This window comes from Solanum stenotomum, chromosome 3 (genome assembly GCF_019186545.1).
Source record: "Solanum stenotomum isolate F172 chromosome 3, ASM1918654v1, whole genome shotgun sequence".
NCBI lineage: Eukaryota > Viridiplantae > Streptophyta > Magnoliopsida > Solanales > Solanaceae > Solanum > Solanum stenotomum.
In genome coordinates this window covers 2,418,084-2,431,169 of record NC_064284.1, presented here as the reverse complement: position 1 = coordinate 2,431,169, position 13,086 = coordinate 2,418,084, and the positions used below count along the sequence as shown (strand labels likewise).

Genomic DNA, 13,086 nt, shown 5'->3' with positions numbered 1-13,086 from the left:
CAGATACGGTTAACTGGTAGTAGTAGTAGTAGTAGTAGTAATGAGTCCTTTTAATTAATTTATTTATTTTGTATAGAGCGCTTTAATTGGTTGTTGATCAACAATAAAAAAAGGGAAGAAAAAGAGAGTGAAGAATTTATGCAACACTTATTTTCTTATTGATTTTCGGGGCAATGACATTCTCTATCCGAAAGGAGTTACCACTTTTCACATCAGGCTAGACCTCTCTAATTAAATTGTGTATAATTCTTGATACTTTTGATTATTTTCCTTATAATAAAGTTCAGTATTTAAATCGTAAATGGACTTTTATTGAATAGTAAAAAAAAAAAGAAGGTAATTGGGCCTAGAGCATTTCTTTAAATAAAAAGAAAATTTCATTATAACTGAAATGGAACAATATTACAAACAGGTGCATGAATTAAAAGGATATAAACTTCAAACATGAATAGAATTTGGTAAAAAATTAAAAATTACAACCTTAATTTACTTGTACATGGATTGTACTGAGGGAGCTTGATTCATTTGCTGGTTTCCATATTGCTGCTGAGCAACGATGCCATTCCAGCCTGCATTAAGTTTTACAGACCCATATTAACAATTTGATTCTCTTTAAAATGTCACTCTTATAAGTTACTAGAGGTGTATCTCATTATTTTCGACTTGAACTATATATGTATTTAGGTGAAAAACATTTGAAATGCACACATATAATAAGATTACGTTCATTTTGAACTCACTGACTCTAGTTTCTAGATTTGCCTATGATAAAGCAGAACATTAATAGGAAAGATGATTTTATACCTAGAGCTGGATCGAGTCCCCTAATACGAAGCTCTCTGAACTCTTGACAAAGTGAACAAAATGGAAAAAAGATGTGAGCAACTACATCTGAATAGGGAGCTTCCACCAGATTGTACCTCTGCCTCAACTTTGTTCTGTACTTGGAGCCCATGATCCAGTGAGAGCAAACAGCAGGCATCATCAAGAGGTACATAAAAGACCCCAATGGACAAGCTGCAACCACCATCCAAATATCACAAAGAATTACTAACACACTTGTTAATGAAAAACTTACAAGATAACAAAAAATACAAGATTACAATTGAAATAAAATGAAGAAACAGAAATCTCTTCAGGCTGAGGCGCGGATATCTCGTTCTCTTTAAGGAAATTCAAGCCCACTACATCAAATGTTTTCACCGGTCCAGCAATAGTCCTTCTTGACTTGTCCCCTCCAGGATACAACAGCCTAATCACAAAATATAACTCAACAACTCTGGACAAGAGTTGAGTCCAAAGCTCCACAACAAGAACACCTCCCTTCAAGTAATAAAAACTCTCTTTTTGACTGACTCTTTCACTCTATATTTTTCTTATATGTTGTGTGTGACAAACCAAATGAAGACCACCACTATTTATAGTACAAGAAGTCTTCCTAGCAATGAATAGGAAGATAATGGTGTAGTAAATAGTGAAAATAATGGTCGTAGGAGTTACATAGGTTACAAGGTGTAATGGAGGAATAACTTGGAGAAGTAATTGTGTGGGCAACAAATGCACCAACGTGCAAATGCAAAACTGCCCAAGGTGTTGACCCAACGTTCAGTGGAACGTTTTTTGTAACCAAAATATAATGGGCAATAATGCCTTTGTGCATTGATAGGTGAGTAATGTCATATATGCCTCACCAACGGATGCAATGTAAGAATGCCCACTAACACTCTTTTAACTCAAAGTAAAGCAAATTAATATATTAAAATAGTAGTATTAAAATGCTAAACCAACATTCTTTTAAAAGGCAAATTGGATAGATTTAGAGAATAACTTACTCATTTCTCCTGCATCTTGAACTTCAGCTATCTGTCCGAACGTCACACAAGGTAAAAACGCTGTCATGGCAGCTGCACAAACAACAACGTTTAATATTAATATCATTGCTACATAATAGCTACAGTATCTAAAAGGAGGAGAGTTGTAGTAGGCTGACAATCAGCGTAAAACTAGTCAATTTATGATGAATCCTTCACCTCATGATAAGACAGTAATTGATACTAAGATTATAATTGTATACATACCATTAGTTTGGTCCAAATGACAATCAAATAAGCCAGTGCTCCATGGAGTTCCTGGCACACCGCCGACTGGCTGAGGATTTTCAGTTTCATTAGAGGAATCAACTCTTCCCATTGTATCTAAAGCTTTGGAGTCTGAGTAGGAAGAAGATAAATGAGATACTTTCTTATGCTATTTGAAAGATCTGGTCGTATAGTACTTGATAAGAAAGGAGTATGTGTTTACTTTGAATAACTAATCAATTAAGACACTTCAAATTTGCTGGAGTCAACTGTTCGTTTTGAGTTTAGATGTTTACTTAATCACAGAATTGGAAAAAGGGGGATTTCAAATCAAAACTTTAGTATTATAAGTTTGATTCCAAGCCAAGTTGGCTAAGGTGTTCACATGTCAGTAGCCGATAATTGTGGCAAATTGCACACTGGAAAGTCAGGTAGAATGTTCCCAGCCTGTAAGTTTGAAGCAACTTCCTTTTTCAACTTCTTTGTAACACTCTGTAGCGTGAATGTAATAGTTGAAAGTCTCACCTCTATCGAAGAGATTGTGACTAAAAGCTAGTTATGCAAAAGTCAACTTTTGATAGAGGATAGGAATGAAAAACTAACTGTATAATATATATGCTAAGATGCTCTTATCACAAAACTATGTAAGCATTATTATTACATTGAAGTTAACCATAGCCAAATTGTACCCTTTTGTACAATAAGATATCGATAACTTATATCAGGGAATACCCTTAGAAAATTGTATAATCAGGATGACGGATGACCAATTCAAACACGCCAATGCGAAATGACATGGATAAGGGTGGTTTCTTGACTAGCTGACAATTTGAGATATTCTAGCAAAAAAATAGAATACAAGGGAAGTGATGACGGGTTATAGAGTTTTCATTGCTGAAGCAATCTTCTCCACCAACTCAAGGAAGACGTTCCTCCAGGAGGTGGTGTGAGGACATCGAGCATGGTTTCTTTTTCCTTTGGGGTTAATGGAATTCCTCGAACGAGATTCAAAGCCATAATGTGCACATTGGTCTTCTGTCTGTGCTTCTTGTAAGCCCACAAACCTCCAGCAGCACCAGCAACTAGTAGCTGCATCAAGAAAATATCAAAAAACTTCAGTGTTACAGTCTATCAATACAATCTTTGAAATACCAATGCAGAGGTGGATAAAAACTTCAACTGACCGGAGAGAGCCATAAAGCAGCCGTCTGCGTATCAAATTTTGGGGCATAAAGTACGGTTTCACCAAAATCATCTTCAAGCTTTGTATAGATCTCCTTGTCAGACTTCCCAGCTTTAATTTCATCTCGAATTAGCTAAAAAGATGACCCAAGTCAAAAAGCACTCCCAAAAGTAGGAAAAACTTAGCATGGATACAAGGACTTATATGCAGCTACTGCTACTCCATTTGTTTCATTTTTTAAAAACGTTTAATAGCTAGAACAAACATACAATTAGTTGGCAAAAAGAGTATCTGATTAGATAAATGGAAGTACCTAAAGCCACATGATGCAAAGCAAAGAGCACTTGTCCTAAATGAAAAATGCACTTCTGTGTGAAAAACATTCTACTTCAGTATGATAATTTAGGTAATTAGTAAGTTGGTCCAAAAGACGTAGAATTATGACATTACACTCTCATAGGAGCAAACCTAATAAAAAATGAAATGTCAACCACAAAATCAGGAAGTCTTGGTTTTTGCGCTTGGATTAACTCTTCATCAATCAAAAGCAAGTTTCACAAACAAAGAAGATTAAATCGTTTCCTGTGCACACATACAAAATAGCTCCTTGCTAGTTCAAAATACAGTTCCTTTTGTATTCAAAAAATGATGGACAATCCAGAAATAGCCTATTCAATCGGTTCAAGAAACCAGACCATAGAACAGGAAAGAACCGATTGAAAGAATTCAGTTTACTCATTATAAGAACACAGCGGAAAGAACTAGTTTAAGCGGGGAAAATAAATGTCAGCGATATGGGGACAATTACTATTGTCTTAAATGTAAAAGGAAGTACTCAATGCCTTCAAAAAGGTAATATCATGGGCAACTTGTTTGTTTACTCACTTTACCTCAGCTTATTTAAGCTTGCATAACAATGTAAACTCAACCATTTATGTGGTCGTGAGATCAATTCTTATTTTGTGCCAAAGCAATTTATATAACACATGCTGAAAGTGTGAATGCTACGTGGGGAAAATGAATACATTATAGTCATTGACCTTTTCCTCTGTACAAAAATATTGGCCATAACTGATGTTACTCTCCTCTGTACCTACAAATCAAACCAGCAAAGCAAAAAAAAAAAGAGGCATGGGGACAGAAACAAGTCCAAAATTAAAAACTTCCTTTGTTTTCAGTAAATTCAGCTGAGGATTTAGGGATGTTAACCCCTCTTCACACTTCAGCTTCAATTCCAATTTTGTGGGAAGAAGAGCCTGGAAGGCCTCGTCCATGTGCTAACCTTGTCCCTCTTCCAAATTCCATTAAATTCAATGAGCCCAAATTATGCTTAGAGACACATCTTAGGCTTTACATGGAATCTACCAAAAGTTCCCTCACAACTGTTTTTTTATGGGCCTTATATTACCATAAAAAGATGGCATGGAGTGTCAATGGTCAAAACACAACTTTAGCAGCTTCCTTATGTTTTTCTTCTTTTTGCATTAAATGTCTTCTCCATTAAGAGAAACTTTTTTTATGACAAGGGAAACCCGCAGGTAAAAACCCCGCTCCTATGTAATAGCTCGCAAACCACATTGGAGAGGTAACCCGCACTAGGCAAGCCCGGTGCAACGAGCTCGATCCAAAAGGCTCTCCATCAAAGAAACTAGTGATGCAAATGCGAGAAATGTAATAATAAGACATACCTTCCTGAGGAGAATGGCAATGTCAGCTTGAGAATCTTCAATGGACTGACTGCCACATTCTGTACACCTAACATTGTGGCTGATATTTCTTGCTCTCGCCTCTACTAACCTCTCTTTCGTCACCTGATCCTCTTCCCCCTCCATAGAAATATATAATCAAGCTTTCTGCTCAATAACAAAGTTTCCAAACAAGCTGTAAACAAGTGACAGCGTAACCAAATAAGAACTTAATCAAGAAAATCCAAATTTTCAGCTACACATTTTATCAAACACCTCACATGCACAGTACCCAACTACACCTAAACAACACAATCATGCACAAATAGTATATTTAGGGTAGCAAGCAAGCATATGCAATATATAAAGTAGCGATCGAACTTTAACAACCATCGGATTTCACTATATTTCAGTCAAGAACATTTTCGGACCTCTATATATGGATTATGTAACTTAGCATTGCAAAAAAAAAAAAAACAGCAACATAAACTTTACAAAAATATCAAAAAGGGGAAGAAAAATATAGAAATAAATTGAAAAACCCACCAAGTTTGAAGCTTTTCTTCAAGAAAAAAAAGAACCAGTAGATACCTGTGATGGGAGAGAGCAATGGCGAAGCTGGAAATAACGGGGCGGGTTAGACGGGCCATTAATGTTTGGGCCAAATTTGTGTCTAGTGATTATGGGCCATGGGCCTAAAATGATTCTGAACCAAATAAATCAACCAGCCCAACATTTTAGTGTGGAAAAACCCGAAAGGTTGGAATTACGCTGGCGGGGGCTAAATTAGATGCACATTTTATTTTACCGGATGATTAAAATTAGTAATAGATTGATCAACTTTACTATTTTGACTTTTGTTCATATCAATGTTCATAAATAAGTTAGATAAAGTATACTATAGGAATAACTAGTATTAGTAATTGTTTAAACTTTCGAAGGTCATATTAATCATAAGGGTGAAATGGAAAAAAAATAATTAATTTTATCACAATGTAGTAAGTGATCAAGTAAAATGGGACACCTATTTTTAGTAAAATGGTCATCTAATATAGGATGAAAGGGATAATAATTTATGCATATAGGGTGTTTATACTAATCACACCAACTAACCATGGTTAAGAATTTAATGAGCTGATAATTTAAGTATATACTAATATATCAGCTCGGCCTGGATAAGCCTGTTGGTTTGTGGGCTTGTGCAATATGGTTTGAGCCTGCACGTGGGCTAAATAAAAAATAATTAAGAATTATCAATAAAGTGGAATGTTAAAAAGATAAAATTTTATAATTGACATATATAAGACTAGTTATGACATTATTCTTTATGTTTCAAATTTTAACATTTAAAAATTACAGACTATTTAAAGCTTGAAATATTAAAATTTAAAATCATCAAACGTGATGTACTCAATATTCCTATTACTACTAATCCTCATTCAATATTGATAGACATGTTCTCACCAAGTATAGAAGTTGGATCCATCATGAAAATATTCAAACACTTTTAGCTACTCGAAATCAGTTGTATGATTTATCTCAAACTGATAACATTTTATTTGTACATTTAAATACTATACGTAGTTCTTAAATTTAGTTATTTTTTAATATTTAGCTAATTGATATTGCATATAAACTGTAGATGAAAATGAAGATATCATGTTGATATTTATGTTAATATTTTTAAATTATAATTTAATTTAAAAAAATATTAAAAATATACTTTTTTAAAAGTGAGATGACCCGGCACAATCCGAAGCTCACGTATTGGTTAGTTGGGCTGAATGTTTACTGGCCCACAAAAAAATGAGTCAATCTAGACTATCCGTCAATGAACTTTCGCATACAACCACTCAAAAATAGCCTAATTACGCTCCATAGCTATAGTTTGTTAATTATGATTCATAGCTACATGTTATAGGGAGGAGAGTGGAGAGCGAGACTGGAAGAGGGAGGAGAGAGGGCAGAGATTGGGAGAGAGGTGAATTGTATATGTATATCGGTTAGATAATTGTATATTATACATATGTATTTGTATATTTTGGTGAGAGAGGCGAGCGAGATTGGGAGAGGGAGAGGAGAGGCGAGCGAGATTGGGAGAGGAAGGAGAGAGGCGAGCGAGATTGGACAATAATTTGTATAATTCGCATCTCGTTTGTATAATTCACAGGTACGTTTGTATAATATATTTTTGCATAATTGAGTAATATAAAGTCTGAAATTATACAAATATAATAAAACTCGAAATAACGAATTGATACAGACATAAACATATGAACTTTAAATAATTATACAAAATATATTATACAAATTACATTATATAAATTATATTATACAAAATAAAAAAACTACACATTTATACAAACTTTAAAAAGTTATATTGAATGTTTATGATGACAAAACTGGAAAATTAAAGGAAATCATCGTCATATACAAATATAAACAATCGTATACAAATACAAATCAAACAAAGAATTGTTAGCTGTGAATTATACAAATATGACGAATTATACATCTACAAACATGGCTAATATACAAACTGGAAGTCATCCCCCGTAATTAATGTATAATGTTAATCGCGAGTGATAATTATAGCAAACTATAGTTATGATGAGTAATTAAGTAGTATAAATTTACTTAACCGCGTAATTTTCCCATTTCAATATGAGATTAGCTCGAATGGGACGACCAACCCATATTCACAGTTCTATTTAAAATGTTTATTCTATGCAGCAAAACTAGTATTTATATTTTATACCAATTAAAATTATCCTTCTCTTCTTAATTTCTTTTTCAATAGCTTGTCCAATTTTGGTGCGTGGAATATGACCATTCATAATAAATTCAATTATTTAAGTCTAGATTTTGGGACATGTTTTCATCCTGAAATAAACTAGTCCTATGTACCACGAAGAGAGAGAAAGTACTCCATATATGTCATACGTAACCAATAAAAATCGTTATAAAATGATAAATATTTTTTCATATTTCATTAAAAGCTTTGTGCTCTAGCTTTAGAATATGAAATTAACTTTGTTAATAAGGGTTTTATCTTTCATATGAATCAAATTTAATCAGATCCTATAATATAACTATCGAAGACCAAAAAAAGTTTGAAAAGTTTTTGGGCTTAGTTCAATAAGGGAGAAGAGACAAATAGAGGTGGGAAAATCTATAAATTAAAATAGGCATTGAATTTGTCAAAACACAATAAGGTGATATAACAAGCAATGGCCACATTAAAAGAAAGTCTCTTTATATATATAGTGTGTTTTGGCCTTTGGGGCCCTAGCTATTATCTTTAATATCTCTCTTGTCTTAGACTCCATAAACCAACAATATCATGAGACCTTTTGTTTTCTTACACTTTATTTTTGTTTCATTATTATCAGCTTTAGTGCCTTTATTTCTCTTCAACATTATTATTTTTTGATAGTTACTTTTCACCTGTCTTCCAAAACTAACATTCCCCACTCTTTTTCCCCATCTACTTTTTTCCCTCAACCAACCTTCTTCCCTAAGTCAATAATCCATATATATTGCATGTATATATGTTCTTCATAAATGCACGTCTTTTCTCTTTACTTATTTTTTTCACCAAATGATGTGTGTGGTAAACAAATGGTGGAGTTGTAGCGTAGTAGCTACAGATTTAGTAGAATTCAGTAATTTTAACTTAAACTTTGTTTTCATTCATTTAACATGTGCACATAATTTGTTTAGAAACCAACTATAAGCAAGAAGAATAATTGAAAGTACTATATATGATGTATGAATGAGTCACACACACCCCATTGAAACTCGTGATAAGATAATTGAAATTTCTCCATTCTTAATCAAATTATTCCGAGTTCAAGTTGGGAAATCAATAATTCTCTAAATAATAATTGCATTGCATAAAATACGAAAAGGCTTATAAAAATAATGATTCTCCTAACAGGCTCACCTGGCATACGTAGATTAAAGACTTTTCGAATATCAGATAATTAAATAGAAAAAATCACATGTGTCATGCGTAATATACATATATATTAGGGTCCTAGCTAATTTGATTCACACATTAAAAAGAGAAATGCTTCCAATAAAAAAAATTCATTCCTAGGACTCAAAGCCGAAAATTCTAGTTAAGAGGGAATGAAAACATAATCCTTTAGGTATTACCAAATGGACAATTTCATTAGAATACTTTTTTTTAAAAAAAATAATAATATTTGTACTCCATTTATCATTATGAAAGAAATGTATATATCTTTATGTGTCTGGGACAGGAGATGTTAGTTTGATGCAATTTGGTAGCATTTAATCCTTACTAAAAGCAAAGAGAATAATGATTTGCAATCCATGATAAGGTATATAGAAAGATTTTCCTTTCCAATTTCTTGGTATCATCATTATTTCTACAACTTTATGATGTCTCTGGCTTTCACTGAAAAAAATAACACCACTAACAACTGGTTAAGTGGTAAGTACTCATTTATCTTTAATCAAGTGCCTTCGTTAGGGAATGTTTTATCCCCCAATGTTGGACTTCTCGGTCCGAATTTAAATTTTTAGTCAAGCTTCAATAGATAAACCTCGAATGGGAAGACAAAAAAATAACACCCTTTATTGATCATTTACTCTTAGAAAAGGCTCCAAAAGACTCCAAAACCTTGATTCACAAGAAAGTAAAAAACCATGATACTTGGATTGACACTTGAAACTAAAGCAAACAAACCATCAAATGTACATAAACCGATCGACTTAGTCCCATAAAACACAAAGGAACAAAAACATAAAGTTAATTTAAGCACCTAATTACAAGGTTTAATAATTTTCATTCTTATATTCTTCATTGCAATCATTTTCATGCTATACTTAAACTTTTAGGTCGGTGAAAAATTAACTTTCTACATTGGACAAAATATTTACCTAACTCTTTAGGTACCGTGGGTCGTAAATGTATTGATAAGTGGTAACAAATATTTCGTGACATTGGTTGAGGTATATTGAAGTTGGCCTAAAAATCATAATTAGACGTGGAGCTATGAGTTTATGGATTTTAAAAATCATATTAAGGAACAAAAATTATCAATTCTACTTTTGAACTCGGACAACGTTATAGCTCCGCCCCTAACTATAATTATCTATTACTTGTATATATCACACGGTCAAAATTGGAAATAAAGTTTTAAGAAAATCTTGAAAAATTAAGGAGTCTTGAAAGATTATTAGAAAATTTTGGATATGACATTGAATTGAATCTTTAGACAATGACAAAGTTGGTAATAACGTACCACCAGCAACGTCAGTTAAAACAAAATCATGCACATTAATCGGTTACTAACATGCAAAGGTAGTTGTGCCGACATATCAAAGAGAATCTTGTTTTTTTTTTTCTCAATATCAATTTTAGTTGATATTATTTTTTAACTTTTACTATTATGTGGATTTATTTGGTTTGTTCATTTTGCTATTTTGTTATTGTTATTTTTTTTAAAATTCTGTTTTAATTACACTTATTTTGGACACAAGTCCTATCGTAAGCCTCTTTAACATAAGGTTTAGCTACAATCATCTCCAAATCTCATTTATGAAATTACTTTCAATATATTATTGTTGTCAAATTTACCTTATTATTAGAGAAAGGTTTGAAACGAAGTAGCTTGCCTAAAAGGAGAGGAACCCTAACCAACGTTTTGGATTTTAGAGTTTCCTCCCCAACCTAGGTTAGAGAGTTATTAGATCGTAGCTTGCTGCCGAAAAACGTTGCTAGGCTCCCGATTGAACCACAAGCTTTTACATAAGGTTTTGATACCTTTACCTTCTCCTGATCCATTTATGAAATTACTTTCAATATAGTTATTCTTCAAATTTGAGTTCAACCACGATGCTTTTTTGCTTTAAGAATTTAAGTGTTGATTATTTCAACCAAATAAACTTAAGGCCTACATTTAAATGATTTGGGATTTAAATACATTTCTTAAGGTACGCATAGGACTAATTAATCAAAGCAAGTTGAAACGAATTTTAAAACTGTACTACAATAATTTTAGCTTTTGACTTAGAAATTTCAAAAATTGATTTTGTACCCCAGTTTTTATATAGGTTGTTAAAAGGTGACAAAAGAGTACAACTAAATACCAATGTCGGTTTGATTGTACAAATAATTAGGACACGGATAACAATTTATCAACCATATAAATGCCAATCGATAATGGTGATATGAATAAAATTCCTCTTTTATATACATGAAAAAAATTCAGATTCAATTCTATATTACTCTGTAAATAAATTCCCAATAGCAATGACAATAAAAAAAAATTAACCTACTTTTCAAATGTCTTATTTCGTGTATTGTGTTGGAGTCCTAATTAATTTAAATTTACATAGTGTAAGATATATTAATGGGTGAAGAATTCACTATCAAGATCTCTCTATTACAAGATGCAAACCTAAAACTTTAAATTAAAAATAAAAAAATCTTATTTATCTCGCCACGATTCAGAATAGTAAAACTTACTAATAATATATATCCATATGACTTTGGTGAGAAATTATGAAAGACAACAAACAAGTGATCTCCTAGCTAGGTCACGTGTCCATTAATGTGATTGATGAGTGAGGACCCATTGATTGGAACTTGCATACGTACATACATAACTTCTTGAGATAGTAGCCACTTTCTTTGTTCATGTTTTCAGGTTAAAATTTGCATCGTAGGCCACAACTCAATAACTCTTCATGGGTTCAAAAAGATATGTACATAAAAACTCATGGTGGATAAAAACTTAACTGCATCGATCGGGTGTTTAAATTAAATCAATGTAGACATGACGTGCATTAAAACATACACACTTGACCACAGTTAATTAGTTAAGGCATGTTTTCACTTTATTAAATTGTTTAGTTATAGTTAATTCACTAACAGTTTGATCTAAGCACCCCGTAGGGGTGTATTGTTTGTATATATGGCCAGGTTGGTTCGATTTTTTTAAATATTAACCAAATTATTTGTGTTGGATTTTTAAATTTATAAACCAAACAAAGTTAATACAATTCGAATTTTACAACCTTGGATTTTTTTGAATTTTTTCAATAAAGTATTCGTACAAACTTATAATTAATTTATGCTCCAAATATTTCTTTAGTCCTACCAAAATACAACTATCTAAGGTGTTTTTTTTTTTTGGAAAATAACACAAAATATGAAATGAGTGAGGACACTAAACTATTCAACAAAAAATAATAACAAAAACACATAAAATAAATATTGCAATTAATAAGTCACAATGAAAATGATTATAATTTAAAAGTATTAAATCATGTTAAAATAAGTGTAATAAATATTAATTACATGATTAAACATTATAGAAAAAATAAAATTAGGTTATGTATTTTAAATGTCTAAACCAATGTAAAACTAAAGAACAAATATTCAACGCACACTATTATCATTCTTAGTGTTTAATTAATTTTTTTNTAATAAATATTAATTACATGATTAAACATTATAGAAAAAATAAAATTAGGTTATGTATTTTAAATGTCTAAACCAATGTAAAACTAAAGAATAAATATTCAACGCACACTATTATCATTCTTGGTGTTGAATTAATTTTTTTTGTTAGCATCAATATTGATTTGAGTTTTATTAGAGTTACTAATATCTATGAACAATAATTTTTTTTGAACTATGAAAAATTCTAAGTTTCAAAAACTTGAAATAATATGTTAAAAGATACTAAAAAATTATAAAAAAAAGTATAAGAAATATTTAGAAATTATATCAAAGAAAATACTTTTATGTATAAAATAAATTTAAAAATTATATATAAAATATCGGATTGGTTTGATCTCGGATTGAATTTTTTTTGTTAAAATCAAATCAATCCAAGTATAATCGAATTTCTTTTCCAATACCAAACTATTAGTTGAATTTTTTTTCCTAATTTGACTTGATTTGGGATTTGATACAATATTTTATTTGATTTTGTACCCCCCTTAACTCCCTGTATAAATAAGTATTTACCTAAAAATTATGAGCTCAATTGACTCATCCCTAACTACTCCTAAGTCCTAATAACTATGGTTTCTTCTGCCTTATGAGGCTACATATAATAATTCCCTTCATTGGAGTAATTATTCTTAAAAATAATAA

The 13,086-nt window shown here is 31.6% G+C and overlaps 2 protein-coding genes across 3 annotated transcripts; both read right to left on the bottom strand.

Annotated features, from left to right (window-relative positions):
* Positions 1–346: 346 nt before the first annotated feature.
* On the bottom strand, positions 347–2,370 carry LOC125860776 (protein PLANT CADMIUM RESISTANCE 8-like). Its single transcript, XM_049540793.1, has 4 exons — positions 2,079–2,370; positions 1,833–1,904; positions 805–1,017; positions 347–569 (listed from the first exon to the last, which is right to left on the bottom strand). The coding sequence occupies exons 1-4, from the start codon at positions 2,188–2,190 to the stop codon at positions 487–489; spliced, it is 480 nt and encodes a 159-aa protein (XP_049396750.1). The 5' UTR covers positions 2,191–2,370; the 3' UTR covers positions 347–486.
* Positions 2,371–2,751: 381 nt separating this feature from the next.
* LOC125860777 (cytochrome c-type biogenesis CcmH-like mitochondrial protein) lies at positions 2,752–5,557 on the bottom strand. 2 transcript variants are annotated; one of them, XM_049540795.1, is made up of 4 exons: positions 5,538–5,557; positions 4,950–5,142; positions 3,263–3,394; positions 2,752–3,167 (listed from the first exon to the last, which is right to left on the bottom strand). In XM_049540795.1, exons 2-4 carry the CDS (start codon positions 5,091–5,093, stop codon positions 2,967–2,969), a joined length of 477 nt encoding a protein of 158 aa, XP_049396752.1. In that variant the 5' UTR covers positions 5,094–5,142; positions 5,538–5,557; the 3' UTR covers positions 2,752–2,966. The 2 variants fall into 2 exon arrangements, with proteins under 2 accessions (XP_049396752.1, XP_049396751.1); XM_049540794.1 differs by having other exon boundaries at positions 5,493–5,544.
* Positions 5,558–13,086: the final 7,529 nt, after the last annotated feature.

Excerpts from the sequence above, each read along its gene's own strand:
- LOC125860776 (XM_049540793.1), bottom strand. The coding sequence starts at position 2,190 with ATGGGAAGAGTTGATTCCTCTAATGAAACTGAAAATCCTCAGCCAGTC. Across the intron at positions 1,905-2,078 it reads TCATTTGGACCAAACTAATG|CTGCCATGACAGCGTTTTTA; the intron begins GTATGTATACAA and ends TTGTTTGTGCAG. Across the intron at positions 570-804 it reads GGGACTCGATCCAGCTCTAG|GCTGGAATGGCATCGTTGCT; the intron begins GTATAAAATCAT and ends AACTTAATGCAG.
- LOC125860777 (XM_049540795.1), bottom strand. The coding sequence starts at position 5,093 with ATGGAGGGGGAAGAGGATCAGGTGACGAAAGAGAGGTTAGTAGAGGCG. Across the intron at positions 3,395-4,949 it reads TTGCCATTCTCCTCAGGAAG|CTAATTCGAGATGAAATTAA; the intron begins GTATGTCTTATT and ends TCATCTTTTTAG. Across the intron at positions 3,168-3,262 it reads CTGCTTTATGGCTCTCTCCG|CTACTAGTTGCTGGTGCTGC; the intron begins GTCAGTTGAAGT and ends TTCTTGATGCAG.